We start from the raw sequence: 19,181 nt of genomic DNA on the forward strand, positions 1-19,181 counted from the left end.
TTCAATTTAGGTCCTATTTTATTGTTAATCTGTTAGAAGTCTCATTTTTATAGCTTTTTTGAGAGGAATGTACTTCCACTTACAATCTTCGTCAGCAAGAAGGAAGGACTCCAGGGTTCTTTCAGGGAGTGGAGGTGGGGGAGGAGAAGACCGATCTTGATGTAGATCTGTGATAAGAGAATGCAAACAAAACAAAACAAATCCATCAATCAAAAGTTATAAGTCAAAATCCCTTTTTGGTGTTGTATAACTTTTCCAACTTTTCAATATTAACCCACAACAAGCAAATAAAAAATGACCAAACAATAACTGGAACCTCAAGAATTTTGTTCTTCTAGTTTTTTAGCCAAGGAGACTATGATTCATGGAAAACTTTTAGCTCACGTAGAAAAGTATTTTTCCAGGGGCACCTGGGTGGTTCAACTGGTTAAGCATCCAACTTAGGCTTAGGTCATGATCTCATGGTTCATGAGTTTGAGCCATGCATCAGGTTCTCTGCTGTCAGCACAGAGCCCTCTTCAGATACTCTGTCCCCCCCCCCACCTTCCCCTCCCTCCACCTTCTGCCCTCCCCCTTTCCCTTTCCCTCCCCCCTCTTTCTTCCCCTCCCCCATACTGTCTCTCTCTCTCTCAAAAATAAACATTTTTTAAAAAGGGGGGGGAGAGAACAGTATTCTTCCAAAGAAATTGAACTTAAAATTAATCAAGCTTCTAGTTCTAACTACCATTTTACATAGAATCCTGGGGATAGAGTAGCATGCTATATAAAACCATGAGAATACAAACAGGGAAATCTGGAATATCTGCAGTCTTTGACAAATGACCCATGCTCTTCTACAAATAAATGGCATGAGAAAATATAAAAAGGAAGGAAAACTGTTACAGATTTTAAAAGACTTAACAAATCTATAAACCAAATGCAGTGTGTAGTCTTTGAATCCATATTCAAATGAACCAACTGTAAAAAAACATTTTTGAGACAATTTGAGAAAATTGAATAAAATCTGGATATTAGATTAATATTAAGGAATTATTGTTCATTCCATTGGTGTGATAATGCTATTATGGTATGTTTAAAATGTGTTTGAAATTTTCCATGATGTAAAGAATTTTAAATAATAGAGCTATTTTCCCACAAAGTGAGGCTTAAAGATACAAATAGTGTATAATATCATACAGTACTGAGTATAATTATAGTAGTGTCTTTTTTTTTTTAATTTTTTTAACGTTTATTTATTTTTGAGACAGAGAGAGACAGAGCATGAACGGGTGAGGGTCAGAGAGAGAGAGGGAGACACAGAATCTGAAACAGGCTCCTGGCTCTGAGCAGTCAGCACAGAGCCCAACATGGGGCTCGAACTCACAGACCGCGAGATCATGACCTGAGCCAAAATCGGCCACTTAACCGACTGAGCCACCCAGGTGCCCCGTATAGTAGTGTCTTTCGAAAATGAAAATGTGGTTCAAGGCTAGAGTTTTACCTGTCTCTAGTCTGTGGGTTCTTTAGCCTTAGGATTTGTCTCTAAATCAAGTTCTCTTGTTTATTTTTATACGCTGGATGATATGCAAAATAAAGTACACTGCTTATTTCCAGCTCCTAGTGCAATCCCTGGCATATAGTAGGCACTTAATAAATATTTGATAACTACCCTGAAGTCGCTTATCATCTTCCAGCTTGCCATTAGGGAACACACTGAGAACTAAAACGAACTTTCAGTGAATGATATCCTGCCAAATATCTTCCTAAAATACCATTTTCATCTTTTTTCTACCCTGATGAAGAACCTACAATGCTTATTACTTGTCGCATTAAACTGAAATTCTTCTGCCTAGCTCTATGTGTGTATGATAGAATACACATAACAAAATTTGCCATTAATGACAGTGCATTTACAGTGCTATGCAATCATTACCACGACCTATTTCCAGACCACTTTCATCACCCTAAAAAGAAACTCTGTACCCATTTAGCAGTCACTCCCCATTCTTCCTGGATTAGATTGGCTACCATGAATCGGCTTTCCCTCTGTAAAGGTTTCCTTGACTTGGATATTTCATCAACTTTAAAATCCTTAAAAACTGGGGGATGCCTGGGTGGCTCAGTCGGTTAAACATCCGACTTCGGCTCAGGTCATGATCTCACAGTTTGTGGGTTCGAGCCCTACGTCAGGCTCTGTGCCGACAGCTCAGAGCCTGGAGCCTATTTCAGATTCTGTGTCTCCCTCTCTCTCTGACCCTCCCCTGTCCATGCTCTATCTCTCTCTGTCTTAAAAATAAATAAACATTTAAAAAAATCCTTCAGAATTGGAGCGCCTGGGTGGCTCAGTCGGTTGAGCAGCTGACTGTGGCTAAGGTCATGATCTCAAGGCTGGTGAGCCCACATCAGGCTCTGTGCAGACAGCTCAGAGCCTGGAGCCTGCTTCGGATTCTGTGTGTTCCTCTCTCTCTGCCCCTCCCCTGCTCGCACTCTGTCTCTCTCTCTTTCTCTCTCAAAAATAAACATTAAAAAAAATTAATAAAAAAAATCCTTCAGAATTAAATAAACAAAATCCTTTACAATCTTTCCACATTTTATCCATCCAAATTTATTTCCATATTTCCCAAATAGATCCTCTAGTGCAATTAAATTAACCTACTCACCATTTCTCTATGCTCATAATGCTTATTGCCACCTTTGAAATCAATGTTATCCCAATCCCTGCTCCTGGAATGTTACCCTGATCCCCTCCTTTTTCCTCTAACTATATTCTTAAGTTTCTTTTTTCTACTCAGTGAAGCCTTTCCTAACCACTCCAGTGATACCTCCCCTTTTTCCAGACTCCTGGTGATTATAATCAGTGCCACACAGATTATCAGTTAATGGTTCCAAGTATCAATTTTGTCTACCCAATTTGCATATAAACATTAAACAGTACCCTTTCTTATATATCCTGCCTATTCTAACACTGTATAAAGCATACTGAACTTACTTAGGAATTGCTCATTTAGTAATTATCTAATAAAAATGATAATAGGTAACATTTAACGAGAGCTTACTATTTGACAACCACTGTTAAAAGCTCTTTCTGCATTATCTCACTTAACTCTTACAAAAATCCTCTAAGAAATGAGTCCTTTTATCCTCATTTTATACATGAGAAAAATCAATAAAGAAGTATATAATTTAACCAAGGTTATGCATCTTGATAACTACTGGTAGGCTAAGGATTTGAACTAAAGCCTCTCCGACTCCAAAGCCTGTGCTCATTAATCTCAATGTTAAACAACCTATGCATATTTAAATAATATGTTCATATGAATAAATATGTTAAGGGCAACTACCACATCTTATAATGTATATAAACTACCTATCAATGCCCAGTAAATGTTAGCTGTGGATGTTGTTATTCGATGTATGAAACAAGCGAAGCTCAAGAAAGTACTGGAAAAGCACAGCAAGTTAAAGATCTAAAGAATCACATTTCTAACAATGGTAAAACCTATAAAACAGAAATGCTTCAAAGCTTTAAGAGATTCTATCTGAAAGAGGTATTTTTTTTTTCTGAGGAATATATATGAAGGAACAGAATTCTAAAACCCTGTGTTTACCTTGCCCTTGACAAAACAAAACTCCTAGCCTGGGAAAATCAGAAATAAATCAATAAATAGTGGTAGCTATTATGGGAACTATGTCATCTCCTGAGGTGAATTACCCTAAACTTAATGAGTCATTTCTATAGTATAAATTCTTAGGGCTAAATGTCATCTAAAGCCAAGGGAAATTTTTTTACCTGACTGGGGACTCCGCAGTTTTACACTCTAAAAAAAAGAAAGAAAGGAAAAGTGAAAGAAGGATAGGTACACAAATTTACAAATTCAAAGCCATAAAAGACATTTTTGAAATCATATTTCATATACCTCCAGAGACAGTTACGAAATGATCCTATTTTACAAATTTATAAATGCACTCACTGAATTATGAAAAGGCATCCTTAACTCTTACAGTGCTCTATTTTCTTTTTGTAAATTTCTTTGTTCTTTTTCTTTTTTTTCAAAGCCAGCTTATGAATTTTTTAAAAATGTTTTATTATTTTTTAAACCTCAGGTATAATTGACATACAGAGTTATAGTAGTCTCAGGTGCACAATATAATGATTCAACAGTTTACTCATTACTCAGTGCTCATCAAGATAAGTATACTCTTAATTCCCTTCACTGATTTCACCCATCTCCCCACTTTCCTCCCCTCTGGCAACCACCAGTTTGTTCTCCATAGTTATGAGTCTGTTTTTCTGTTTGTCTCTTTTTTCCTTGTTTGTTTTGCTTCTTAAAGTCCACATATAAGTGAAATCATATGTCTTTCTCTGTCTTATTTCACTGAGCATAATACCCTCTTTTTTGTCACAAATGGCAAGATCTCATTCTTTTTTATAGCTAAATAATATTCCTGTGTGTGTGTGTGTGTGTGTGTGTGTGTGTGTGTGTATCATATCTTCTTTATCCATTCATCTATGGGTGGACACTTGGGTTGTTTCCATATCTTGGCTATTGTAAATAATGCTGCAGTAAACATATGGGTGCATATATCGTTTTGAATTAGCATTTTCATATTCTTTGGGTAAATACCCAGTAGTGGAATTACTAGATCATATGGAAATTCTATTTTTAACTTTTTGAGGAGCCTCCATATTGTCTTCCACAGTGGCTGCACCAGTTTGCATTTCCACCAGCAGTGCACGAGGGTTCCTTTTTTTCTATATGCTAATACTTGTTTCTTGTGTTTTTTATTTTAGCCAGTCTGACTAGTGTGAGGTGATAGCTCATTGCGATTTTGATTTGCATTTCCCTGCTGGTTAGTGATGTTGGGCATCTTTTCATGTGTCTGTTGGCCATCTCTATGTTTCTTTGGGAAAATGTCTATTCATGTCTTCTGCCCATTTTTAAATTAGATTATTTGAGTTTTTTTTGGTGTTGAGTTGTGTAAGTTTTTTATATATTTTGGATATTAACCCCTGATCGAATATATCGTTTGCAAGTATCCCCTTCCAAACCTTACAGTGATTTTTATATGTCACAGTAATTGGTCTTAAATTGATCGTTTTTTTAAATTTATTTCCTTCCTATTCAGCACATTTCCCAGGAAATTTAACGGGAGGTAAATTGTTGAAATTGAAACTACTTCATGACATTAGAAAAGGAGTGATTGTTTTGGCTCTAGGAGTTGTTAAGATAAAGACTATTACATGTGGACAGATTATTAACAATAATAATTACTAATAAATTCAAAGTGTAATTAAAAAGATAGAGAATATTTGCCTGCCAGCATTGCAGTTGTAGGCACTTTGAAATGTTTGTTTAGTTAATTACTTCTCTGATCTCTGAAATTTTAAGGTAGTTGGTTCATAGAATATATAAATGCACAACAGATTACTGAAGTGTAGGTTTTTCTTCCAGAAGTGGGGAGCATTATTCCAAAAACTTTATCTTAAGTAATATGGACGTGTCACTCAAAAAATTATTCTCTACCCTATGATATCACAGCTAACATAATACAGCCTACCAAATGACTACTAGGAACAAGCTACCTACTTACGAAACATTTATTTTTGCTTTAACTGTCCTTCGGGAACCAGCTCAAATATTTCCTCTTTCACTAAGTCATCCTTAGTCACTTCCAACCTGTAAGTTTCTTAAGGGCAATAATTGTGTCTTTGTTTTAATGCTAATTTATTTATTTGTGGGGGTGGGCAGAGACAGAGGGAGAGAGAATCCCAAATAGGCTCCGTGCTGTCAGCATGGATCCCAACATGGGGCTCGAACTAACCCGTGAGATCATGGCTTGAGCCGAAATCAAGAGTTGGACACTTAACTGAGCCACCCAGGCGCCCCAATAATTGTGTCTCATACATCTTTTTATTCCCACATCCTCTAGCACGTTGCTTTACAAGTAGTACCTGCTTAGTGCTTACTGAGTGGATAGGTGCTAAAAATACAGGAAGTAGGACTACAGTCTGTTGAATCCAAATGAGTAGGGAAAAAAAAAAAGTTATCGACCTTAGTTGGTCTAAGTCTCACAGAGTCATCAGATTTCTTTGACTCAGATGTTCCACTGCATTCTAATGATGTTCCAATTATTACCTTCACAGCTGAAGATAAGGATTTGGGAACAGTCCGTGGAAATTCTCCTGAAAGAAAGTAAATATGGTCCAATTCTTAGGAGTGTTGTCATTCTTTTAGAAAGCAAATGTTACTTAGCAATAGCACACAGACCATCAACAGGACCTGAGAGGTAATCTAGTTAATCCACACTTTATTTTACACTTAACTCAACCGTACTCACCGGCTTCCTCCACCACAATAAAAGATTCAGGTGTCCGTTCCGGAAGTGGAGGGGGAATGTCATCATCTATCCTTGGAGAAGTTGCTATCCAAAATGTCAGAAATATAATCATAATTTTTAATTAGAAAAATCCAAAGGAAATTCTTACGTTCTAATCGCAATGTAAATTCCATCAAACATCGCTACAACAGTTGAGCTGGTATGTGTTTACTCAAGGAGATAGCAAGATAAATTCTCCCATTTTATTTAAGTTGCAAACCCAGGAGGTTTTGCTGTTGCTTCAAAATTTACACTTTTTTTAAAAGCCCAAAAATATTTTGATTGAGTCACTGAGTACCAGTCAAGAAAATATAAAACGTTATATTGATTCAGGAAGTTTTGAATTGTTTTCTATACAACCCTTTTGTTTTACATAGAATATACAATAAAGGATGATATAGCACTTTGAAACATGCCAAGGATTCAGTGACAGAGTAGGTAGAGTTATAAATGTGTTAGTATCCGTTCTTTATTCTACAGTAAAGAATAAGTATTTTTTTTCCTTTTTACAAAACGATGGTGTAACAGCGTTTTCTATTTTTCTGTAGAAAAATTCAGAATTTGTATAGAAAAATTCAAATGCTATTACAAGAAACTGCCGCCAGGTGGCACACATGTCAATGCCACTACAATCCCTAAAGCTAAGATTTGTTTTTACTGATGGTACTCAGAGAAGTCTAAGATACTGTGGGTATCTCAAAACAAAACAAAACAAAACAAAACAAAATCCTTTAAATTATAAAACAAGATCAAAGTATATAAAATAATCAGAGAAGGAACTAAATCCAGATAAAACATTTTTGTTACAAAGCTACATATACCATATACACACATCTATTAAAAAACTATATAATAAATAACGTTATAGGAAAAAAAGCTTTCTCTACTTCCTATTCACATAAAATGTTATTTATAAATTTCTGATAATATACCTGTAGAGTCACACTTGCTCTTGTCTTCACATTCTTTCATATCAAGCTATTCTAGTCATCTCTAACAGGATATTTACTTCTACTTTCAAACCACTCAATAAAACAAAAATAATACGAATTTGCAAAAATCTAGAATTAAAAAAGTGAGAAAGTATGAACGTAAAGGTGTATATAAGATTAAAGGCCTACACAGGATACTAACTACACATTCTCATCTACTAAGTTATTACACAAGAACAACAAGAAATCAGGTCCTCCTCTTCCAACTCCTACATAAGAGAATTCAGTTCTTAGCTATCTGTTTAACTCAGTGTAGCCACATGATTGTGCAATAAATATCCCAAGTGGGGGCATCTGGCTGGCTCAGTCAGTGGAACATGAGACTCTTGAACTTGGGGTTGTGCGTTCAAGCCCCATGTTGGGTGTAGAGATTACTTAAAAAAAATAAAATCTTTTTTAAAAAAATGAAAACGTTTGGGGTGCATGGGTGTCCAATTCTTGGTTTCAGCTCAGATCATGACCTCACAGTTTGTGAGTTGGAGCCCCACAATAGAGTCCACGCTGTCAGTGCCGAACCTGCTTGGGATTCTCTGTCTCTCTCTCTCTCTCTTTGCCCCACCCAACTTTCACTCTCTCTCAAAACAAATAAATATATTTAAAAAAAAAAAAAAAAAGAGGGGCGCCTGGGTGGCTCAGTTGGTTAAGTGACCGACTTCGGCTCAGGTCATGATCTTGCAGTTTGTGAGTTCGAGCCCCACGTCGGGCTCTGTGCTGACAGCTCAGAACCTGGAGCCTGCTTCAGATTCTATGTCTCCCCCTCTCTCTGCGCCTCACCTGCTCACGCTCTGTGTCTGTCTCAAAATTTTTTTTTAAAAAGAAAGACAGAAAAAGTGTAATAAGAATCCCCAGTGACCACGTGGTGCTGTTGATCAAATCCTTTCTGCTGTTCCTTTGGAAGTTGTTTCTGCATATTAAGGGTAAATTGTGGACCTCTCACACACATATCAAGAAATAAGGATTGCCTTCTTTACAGGCACTCTGACTGGCATAGATCTGACTGCCTCCTCTGCTGCCTGTTTCATCAACCATTACATGTTTGTTATTGCCTTTTTTTAACTTACCGCATCATTAAAACCCTTCTGGAACTTACTTCTTTGAGGAGGAGAAGGAAGAAGGAGAAAGAAGCAGAGAAAGACGAGGGGAGGGGTGTGCAGGGATGAGAAGAAACCAAATCTTCTATAGAAACAAAGTGAAATCTAAAATGTTATACACACTTTCAGAAATACTTTACCGACTACTGCTGTCTCTTGGTCCAGGGGTGGAGGGTGACCAGTTGGAGAACTCAGTGCTAAAGAATCATGTGAATTGTAGCAAGAGAAGAGGGTTGTGGAGGACGCGGGCAGTGGAGAACGAGGTAAAGCGGTTCCATCTGGCCTCTCAGGTAAATCAAGAGACATCTTAGAACCAGTGCTACTTGGTGACAATGATGAAAAAAAAGGATCTTCCAAGGACATGTAAGAATGCACCTGAACAGCACTAGAGTCCTGCTGCTTTGCATTAGAGGCATTGCCCGTTTGGCGCCGAGAGTCAGATGGCAGTGAATAATTAAGTTCTGCTGAAGAAACGTGCATCGCTTTTTGAGCCCGCCCAAGAGGAGAGTTGTGCGGTTGAGGTTCCAAACACAAAACATTCTCCTTGATATCCAGCTCCTTGGTGTCTCTTTGCTGCATCAGTTCAAAGGAAGTTGATTTGGTCCGCGTTATCGGCCCCTTTGAGTTGAAATATCCCCCTGCTACATTTGCAGGTTTGGAATTAAACAAAACGGGGCTCCAGTCTAGACTCTGATGTTTCTGAAGAGGCTCCCCAACTATTGGAAATGCCTTTGGCTCCCATTTCACGGTTGTGTCAGCATTTTTGTTACAACCACAATTTAGCTCCAAAATGTCAAACGAACTGCTCTGTTCAGCAGGGTGTAAAACTAACCCTTCCTTTTCACTTATTTCAGGAGTCCTGGGGCCAAAGGAAGAAGCGTCTGCACTTTTCAGCCTTATCTTTTGTTTATTCTGTTGCTTCACCATTTTTGCTTCTTTTATGCCACTGAAACAAAAAGAAAGCAATGATGGTACCGCAGCACCCCAAAGAGGCCTCTTCCCAGCATCACGATGAGTTCTATGCATGAGATTTGCACTCCCCCAAACAATTAGATAACGCTGAGGTGTGTAAAATTGTACTCACCTTTTTGGTAAATTAGAATAAGACTCTGCTTCTAGGGTGGGATTTTGCTCAAGAACTGAATACTTTGCTTGAATCTTCAAGAAAAATAAGACATTGGTTGTTGGTGAAGAAATGGCAATAAGATATTTTATTTTTTTAAAGTTTTATTTATTTTTGAGAGAGTGAGCATGCGAGTGGGGGAGGGGCACACAGAGAGGGGGACCGAGGATCCGAAGAGGGCTCTGCACTGACAGCAGTGAGCCCTATATGGGGTTCAAACTCACCAACCCATCAGGCTCAAATTCATGAACCGCCAAGATCATGACCTGAGCCGAAGACGGACGTTTAACTGACAGAGCCACCCAGGCACCTCAGCAATGAGGTATTTTAAATTCATAAAGTTGAGAAGTTAGTTTTCAGAAAGCATAAAGTATTTAAATAATTCACATAAGAGATTTCCAAAATATTGAGTTTCTAAAATATTGAACCTAACAAGAACTTGTTCACATACTGAGGTCAAAGGGATCCAAAAAAAGGGAATAATAGTGTTATAGAAACTAGAAAGGGTTTCTTATAGCATCAAATATGGGAGTTTTAAAATGTCTTTGGGAGTAACTTCACTCTCAAGAACACCCTATCTTCAGAAATTACATCTTCTTAACTCTTAATGTTAATAAGTGCTCATTAGGCCCTCAGACTTATTTTTACCTCTTTCTTCCTTACTATTCTCCAGCTATACTGGTTTTCTTGCCATTCTTTAAGTGTACCAAACTTGTTTCCAATTCAAGGCTTTTCCACTTACTTTTCCCTCTAATTGAAATACTCTTGGCTCCAGATTTTGCATGTCTGGCTCTTTCTAAGTAATGATTCTCTACTTAAATGTCACCTGCATAAGAAAGTCTTCTCTGACCACTCAACTCCAAATCATACTCCCACACACTTGTCATCCTCTCTCGATCTTTTTTTCTTCATAGCCACTATCACATTATGAAATGTGTCACACAGAATCTTAGATACCATCAATTTGTGAAATATATCCTGATTTTAGAGATGTTTAAATATATTTTTACATGTCATTGGCAATCATCAGATTCCACCTGTTATGGGCTTAATTATGACTCCCAAAAAGAGATGTTGAAGTCCAACCCCTGACATCTGTGAATGTGACCTTATTTGGAAATAGAGTCTTTGCAGATATTATTAGTCAAGATGGATTAGGGTGAGCCCTATCATAATGACTTGTGCCCTTATAAAAACATATAGCAGAGACTCAGAGACATACAGGGAGAATGTCATGTGATGATGGAGACAGAGACTGGAGCAATGTACCCACAAGCCAATGGATGCCAAAGATTGCTGGCAAACTCCAGAAACTAAAAAGAAACAAGGAAGGCTCTCTAGAGCTATGAGAGAAAGCAGGGCCTTGCTGACACCTTGATTTTGGACTTCCTCCTCCAGAACCATGAGAAAATAAATTTGTTTTAAGCCCTCCTCAGTTTGTGATACTTGTTACAGCAAGCCTAGTAAACTGATTAGAGACATTAATACCCCACTTTCAGTAATGGATACATCAGACAGAGGATCAATAAGGAAATAGAGGGCAGATGTGAATAACACCATAAGTCAATTAGATCTAACAGCACATATATAACAGTCCACCTAACAACATACATATTCTTCCCAAATTTATATGGAACACTGTCCAGGATATACCATATGGTAGGCCACAAAACAAGTCTTAATACGTTTTAAAAGATTGCCATCATACAAAGTACCTTTTCCAATTATAATGGATTGAAACTAGAAATTAATAGCAGAAGGAAAACTGGAAAATTCACAAATGTCTAAAATTAAACAACTAATGGGTCAAAGAAGAAATTACAACAGAAATTAGAAAATGCTTAGAAATGAATGAAAACACAGCATACCAAAATGTATGAGATACAGTGAAAGTGATATTCAGAGGGAATTTACAGCTATAGACACCCATTCTTAAAAAGAAGAAAGATCTTGAGGTACTTGGGTGGCTCAGTCAGTTAAGTGTCTGACTCTTGATTTCTGCTCAGGTCATGTAGGATTTCACAGTTGTGAAATCGAGCCCCACATTGGGCTCTGTGCTGGGTGTGGATCCTACTTGAGATTCTCTCTCTCCCTCTGCCCTTCCCTCTTTCAAAAAAGGAGAAGAATGGGGCGCCTGGGTGGCGCAGTCGGTTAAGCGTCCGACTTCAGCCAGGTCACGATCTCGCAGTCAGGGAGTTCGAGCCCCGCGTCGGGCTCTGGGCTGATGGCTCGGAGCCTGGAGCCTGTTTCCGATTCTGTGTCTCCCTCTCTCTCTGCCCCTCCCCCGTTCATGCTCTGTCTCTCTGTGTCCCAAAAAAAAATAAATAAACGTTGAAAAAAAAATTAAAAAAAAAAAAAAAAAAAGGAGAAGAAGGAGAAGGAGGAGGAGGGGGAGGAGAAAGACCTCAAATCAATAACTTCATACCTAAGGAACTAGAAAAAAAACAAACTAAACCCAAAGAAAGCAGAAGGAAAGAAATATTAAAGATTAGAGCAGAGATAAATGAAATAGAGACTAAGAAAACAGTGGATACGATCAACAAAACCAAAAATTGATCCTTTGAAAAGATCAATAAGAGGGACAAACCTTAGTTAGACTAAGGAAAAAAAGAGGGAAGACTCAAATTACTAAAATCTCAAATTACAGAAATATAACTAGATACATTCTACCAATTTTACAGAAATAAAAAATATCACAAGACAATAGTATGAACAATTGTACACTGACAAATTGTATAACCTGGATGAAATGGACAAATTCCTCGAAACACATGATCAACCAAAACTGACTCCAGAAGAAATAGAGACATCTAAATAGACCTACAACTGGTAAATAGATAGAATCAGTAATCAATCAAAAGACCTTCTGACAAAGAAAAGTCCAAGACCAGATGGTTTCATTATTGAATTCCACCAAACATTTAATGAAGAATTAATGCAAACTCCTCCAAAAAACTGAACAGGTGAGAACACTTGCTAAGTCATTCTATGAGGCTAGCATTTACCTAGCCTTTGGCTAATACCAAAGCCACACAAAGATACTACAAGAAAAAGAAAACTACAGATCAATATCTTTTATGATTATTGATGCAAAGTCCTCAACCAAATACTAGCAAGCTGAATTCAGCATCATATTAAAAGGATTATATAGCATGACCAAGTGGGATTTAGTCCCAGAATGCAAGGATTGTTCAACATACAAAAATCAACCCAGATAATACACCAAATTAATAAAATAAAGGGGAAAACCCCCATCTGATCACGTCAGTTGATGCAGAAGAAAAGCATTTGACAAAATTCATGATAAAAACACTCAACAATCTAGGAATAATAGAGAGTGTCCTCAACATGATAAAGACCATATATGAAAAACCCACAGCTAACATTATATTCAACGGTGAAAAACTAAAAGCTTTTCCCTAAGATGAGGAATAAGACAAGGATGCCAATTTTTACCACTTCTATTCAACTTAGTACTTAAAATTCTAGCCAGAACAATTAGGCAAGAGAAAAACAAAAGGTGCCAAAACTGGAAAGGAGGAAGTAACGTTATTTTCATTTGCAGATGATATGATCTCATATGTTGAAAGATGCCACACATGCACACAGAAACCTAGAAATAATAAACAAATTCAGTAAGGTTGAATCATCACACCCAAACCACTTGCCTTTCTATACACTAGTAATAAACAATCTGAAAAGAAAATTCAGAACACAGTTCTGATTATATTAGCATCATAAAAGGCTTAGGAATAAATTTAATCAAGGAGATGAAAGACTTGTATACTAAAAACTATAAAACATTGCTGACAGAAACTACATAAGACATAAATGAAAGACATCCCTTGTTCATAGGAAGACATAATATTGCTACAATAATAATATTACCCAAGGTGAGCTACAGATTCCATTAGATTCCTATAAAAATCCCAATGGTGTTTTGCAAAAAATAGAAAAATCCAGGCGAAAATTCATATGGAATCTCAAGGGACCCTGAATCGCCAAACCAATCTTGAAAAGGAAGAGCAAATTCGGAGGACGCCTATTTCCTGATTTCAGAATATACTACAGGAGCACCTGGCTGGCTCAGTCAGTAGAGTATGTAACTCTTCATCTTGGGGTCATGAGTTCAAGCCCCACGTTGAGCATTGAGCTTACTTTTTTTAAATGTACTATAAAGACGGGCGCCTGGGTGGCTCAGTATACCCGACTTCAGCTCAGGTCATGATCTCATGGTTTGTGGGTTCGAGCTCCCCATCGAGCTCAGTGTTGATAGCTCAGAACCTGGAGCCTGCTTTGGATTCTGTGTCTCCCTCTCTATCTGCCCCTCCCCACTTGCACTGTCTCTCTCTGTCTCAAAGATAAATAAAAATGTTTAAAATATTTTTTTAATATACTACAAAGGTACAGTAATAAAACAGCATGGTACTGGCATAGAACAGTCATAAAGACCAATGGAATAAAATAGAAAGCATAGCAATAAATTCACATATGTGGGAAACTGGTTTTTGGTGAGGGTGCCAAGACCATTCAATGGAGAAAAGACTCTTTTCAACAAATGGCTCCGGGACAATTGGATATCCACATGCAAAAGAATGAAGTTTTTAAACATTTTTTAATTAATTTTTTCATGTTTATTTTTGAGAGAGAGAGAAAGAGAGACAGAGCGTGAGTGGGGGAGGGGTGGAGAGAGATGGAAACACAGAATTTGAAGCAAGCTCCAGGTCAGAGCTGTTAACACAGAGCCCAACGCAGGGCTCAAATCCACAAACCATGAGATCATGACCTGAGCTGAAGTCGATGCTTAACTGAATGAGCCACCCAGGCACCCCTAAACATTTTTTTAACATTTATTTATTTTTGAGAGATAGATTGTGAGTAGGGGAGGGACAGAAAGAGAGGGAGACACAGAATCCAAAGCAGGCTCCAGGCTCTGAGCTGTCAGCGCAGATCCCAATGTGGGGCTCAAATCCATGAACCGTGAGATCATGATCTGAGCCCAAGTCGGACACTTAACTGACTGAGCCACCCAAGTGCCCCCAAAAGAATGAAGTTTGACTCTTACCTTACAACATATATAAAAATTAACTCAGAATGGATCAAATACTTGAGCATAAGAACTAAAACTATAAAACTCTTAGAAGAAAACACAGAAAGCTTCGTGACATTGGATTTGGTAATGATTTCTGGACATGACACCAAAGGTACTAGCAGTAATAATAAATAGAAAGATTGGATTTTATGAAAAGATTAAGAACATTTATGCATCAAAGTACATAATCAATGGTGTAAAAGGGCAGCCCACAGAATGAGAGACAATATTTGCAAGTCACATATCTGGCATGAGATTAATATCCAGAATATATAGAGAACTCCTAAAACTCAACAGCGACAAAAACCCAATTCAAAAGTTGGCAAAGGACTTGACAGACATTTTTCCAAAGACAGTATACAAATGGCCAGTGAGCACATGAAGCAATATTCAGCATCGCTAATCAGGAAAATTCAAACCAGAACAACAAGAGATATTACTTTATACCCATTAGAATGGCTACCATAAACAAAATAACAAGTATTGGTGAGGATGTGGAGAAATTAGAACCCTTGGACATTGCTGGTGGGAATGTAAAATGGTGCACTGCTGTAAAAATTAGTATGGCAAAAAATTAAACTAGAATTATATGAAAAAAATTAAATTAGAATTATATGATCCAGCATTTCCATTTCTGCATATATACCCCAAAGAACTGAAAACAGGGCACAAAATGATCTGTATACACTCATACTTTTAGCAGTATTATTTACAATAGTCAAAAGGTGGAAGTAAACCACCTGTTCACCAATGGATGAATGGAGAAACAAAACGTGGCATACAATGGAATATTATTCAGCCTTAAAAAGGCAGGAAATTCTGACACGTTATGATAGTGATGAACCTCGAGGACATTATGCTAAGTGAAATAAGCCAAACCCAAAGGGCGAATATCGTGTGATCTCACTGATGAGCGGTACCTAGTGGTAAAATTCACAGATATGGTAGAATAGTGGTTACTAAGGGCAGTGGAGAGGGTAGGGGGGAGGAAGGAATGGAGAGCTATTATTTAATAGGTATAAAGTTTCAGTTTTTCAAGATAAAAAGAGTTCGGGGAAGAGATGATGGTCATAACTGCACAACAAAATGAATGTTCATAGTATCACTCAATTATACACCTAGAATGAGTTCACGTGGTGAATTTATGTGTATTTTACCATAATTTGAAAATTTTGAAAAAAAAAAAGTAGGCAAAGGATTTGGATATACATTTGTACAAAAAAGATATACCAATGACCAATAAGAACACAAGATGATGCTCAACATCACTAGTCATGAGGGAAATGCAAATCAAACCATAAGATACTATTTCACATCCATTAGGATGGTATCTAAACAAAACAAAACAAAACAAAACAGAAAATACCAAGTGTTGGCAAAGATGTAGAGAAATTGGGACTCTTGTGCATTGCTAGTGGGGATATAAAATTTGCAACCAGGGGCGCCTGGGTGGCGCAGTCGTTAAGCGTCCGACTTCAGCCAGGTCACGATCTCGCGGTCAGGGAGTTCGAGCCCCGCGTCAGGCTCTGGGCTGATGGCTCAGAGCCTGGAGCTTGTTTCCGATTCTGTGTCTCCCTCTCTCTCTGCCCCTCCCCCGTTCATGCTCTGTCTCTCTCTGTCCCAAAAATAAATAAATGTTGAAAAAAAAAATTAAAAAAAAAAATTTGCAACCACTGTAAAAAATTAGTTTGGTAGTACTTTTAAAAATAAAACCTAAAATTATTGTAGAATCCAGCAATTCCTGGATTCTTCTGGGTATATACCCCAAATAATTTAAATTAGGGACTTCAACACATATTGGCACATCAATTTTTATAGCAGCATTATTCCCAGTAGCCAAAAGGGGGAAACAATCCAAATGTCAATTGGTGGATGAACGAATAAGCAAAATGTGGAATGTACACACAATTGAATATTGTAAACCCATAAAAAGGAATGAAAGTCTGATGCATGCTAAAAAAAATAGATGAACCTTAAGAACATGCCACATGAAATAAGCCAGATATAAAAGAATAAATACACAATTCCACTTATCTGATGTACCTAGAATAAGCAAGTTTATAGAAACAAAAAGTAGAATAGAAGTTGCTAGGGGTTGGGGTAGGGACCGTGGAGAGTTTCTGTTTAGGATGATGAAAAACTTCTGGCAATAAATAGGAGTGATGGTCACACACATAGGGAGGATACTTAAAGCCACTGCATTGTACGCTTAAAAATGGTTAAAATGGGGGCGCCTGGGTGGCGCAGTCGTTAAGCGTCCGACTTCAGCCAGGTCACGATCTCGCGGTCAGGGAGTTCGAGCCCCGCGTCAGGCTCTGGGCTGATGGCTCAGAGCCTGGAGCTTGTTTCCGATTCTGTGTCTCCCTCTCTCTCTGCCCCTCCCCCGTTCATGCTCTGTCTCTCTCTGTCCCAAAAATAAATACACGTTAAAAAAATTTAAAAAAAAAATGGTTAAAATGGTAATTTTTTCCATAGTGATAAAATGATATATCTTACCACCATAGAAAATATGAATGGGGAAAGTGTTTCCTTCTCTTCTATTTTCTGGTACAGATTGTTTAAAATTGGTGGTAATTCTTCCCTAAACATTTGGTAGAATACTCAAGTGAAATTATGTGGGCCTGGAGATTTCTTTTTTGGGAGTTTTAAAATTATGACTTCAGGTTCCTTAACTGTGATGGGGCTATTCAAATGATCTATTTCATGTTGAGTAGGCTGATAGTTTGGTTTTTCTTTTTGAGGAAGTAATCCATTTTGTCTAAGTGGTCAGGTTCATTTGTATTTATTATCCTTTATTATCCTTCTGATGTCTGCAGAGCCTGTAGGCCTATCCCATTTCACTCCTGATATTGGTTATTTTTATTTTCTTCTTAAAAAAAAAATCAGCCATCATAGAGGTTTGTCAATTTTATTGATCATTTCAGCTCTTTTCTCCACTATTTTTCTGTTTTCACTTCATCAATTTCCAATCATTCTTTCTTTCCTTCTGTTTTCTTTGGGTTTTTTTTTTTTTTTTTACTCTTCCCGCCCCCCCCCCCCTTTAGATTCTTAAAGTGGGAAGTCAGATTATTGATTTGAGACTTTTACTGTCTTCAAATGTTTGTATTCAGAGTGCTATAAGCTTCCCTCTTAATACTGCTGTAGCTCTGTCCCACAAATTTCAATATGTTGTATTTTCATTTTTATTCAGTTCAATGTGTTTTTTTTTTTAATTTCCCCTGAAACTTCCTCTTTCACTCAATGGATAATTTAGAAAAATGTAGTTTAGTTTATAAGTGTTTGAATCTTCTCCTGTTATCTTTCTGTTAATTGACTTCTAGTTTGATTCCACTGTGGACAGAGAATACATTCTGTATGATTTCAATTCTTTTAAATGCTTGAGCTTGTTTTATGGCCCATAATATGATTGATCTTGGTATATGTTCCATCAGCACTTGAAAAAAGTGTGTATTCTTGTGTTGTTGGTTCGAGTGCTCTATCAATATCAATTTGATCCTGTTGACTGATGGCGTTGTTAAGTTATCCTGTATTCTTGCTGATTTTCTATTGAGTTTTTCTATCAATTCTTAAGAGAAGGGTACTGTAGTCTTCTACTGTTGTCAGACTTGTCTATTTCTCCTTTCAGTTCTGTCAATTTTTGCTTCACAAATTTTGTAGCTCTGTTTGGTCCATACACACTTAGGATTGCTATGTATGTATGACTTATTGGTGGATTGATTTTTTTACCATTATATATTGTCCCTTCCTGCCTGTGATAATTTTCTTGCTCTGAAGTCTACTTTATCTGGTATTAATATAGTTACTCTACTGATTTCCTTCATTCCTGTTTATATGAATACATGATGTATCTTTTTTTTCCAGTCTTTAAACCAACCTGTATATTTGCAGCATGTTTCTTATAGACACATATAGTCGTTATGTTTTCAATACACTCTGCCAATCTGTCTCTCTCTCCTTTTTTTTTTTTTTAAAGAGAGAGAGTGCACAAGCAGGGAAGAGGGGCACAGGGGGAAGGGGGGAGAGAGAGAAAGAGAGAGAGAGAGAGAGAGAGAGAGAGAGAGAGAGAGAGAGAGAGAAGAGAGAGAATCCTAAGCAGGCTCCATGCTCAGCACGGAGTCCGACACCAGGCTTGATCCCATGACCCTGGGATCATGACCCGAGCTGAAATCAAGAGTCGGATGCTTAATCAACTGAGCCACCCAGGCACCCCCCAATCTTTCTGTTAATTGGTATACTTATACCATTTACATTTAGCATAATTATTGACATGTTAGGGCTTAAGTCCGCCATTTTATTTCTTGTTTTCTGTTCTGTTTTTCATTTCTCTTTTCTTTTTCCTGCATTTTTTAGAATTTCGTTTTGATTTACCTATAGTGTTTTTTAAGGTATGTCTTTGTATAGCTTCTGTAGTGGTGGCTCTAGTTATTACATTATATACACATAACCTATCACAGACTACAGGTGTTATCATTTCACTAGTTCAAGTACAGAAACCTCACCTCCCTTTATGTCCGTAACCTTTCCCC

At 37.5% G+C, this 19,181-nt stretch overlaps 1 protein-coding gene across 2 annotated transcripts in view; it reads right to left on the reverse strand.

Moving 5' to 3' along the window:
* The window catches only part of PTPN22 (protein tyrosine phosphatase non-receptor type 22), a 60,753-nt gene that overhangs the window by 13,213 nt on the left and 28,359 nt on the right, over window positions 1–19,181 (reverse strand). For both annotated transcript variants that reach the window (XM_030326817.1, XM_030326816.1), the window contains 6 exons: window positions 9,525–9,598; window positions 8,581–9,386; window positions 6,319–6,402; window positions 6,117–6,163; window positions 3,770–3,797; window positions 84–167 (listed from right to left, as the gene is read on the reverse strand). In XM_030326817.1, coding sequence (XP_030182677.1) covers window positions 84–167; window positions 3,770–3,797; window positions 6,117–6,163; window positions 6,319–6,402; window positions 8,581–9,386; window positions 9,525–9,598 — 1,123 coding nt within the window. The remainder of the gene's footprint in view (window positions 1–83; window positions 168–3,769; window positions 3,798–6,116; window positions 6,164–6,318; window positions 6,403–8,580; window positions 9,387–9,524; window positions 9,599–19,181) is intronic.

This window comes from Lynx canadensis, chromosome C1, assembly GCF_007474595.2.
Source record: "Lynx canadensis isolate LIC74 chromosome C1, mLynCan4.pri.v2, whole genome shotgun sequence".
NCBI lineage: Eukaryota > Metazoa > Chordata > Mammalia > Carnivora > Felidae > Lynx > Lynx canadensis.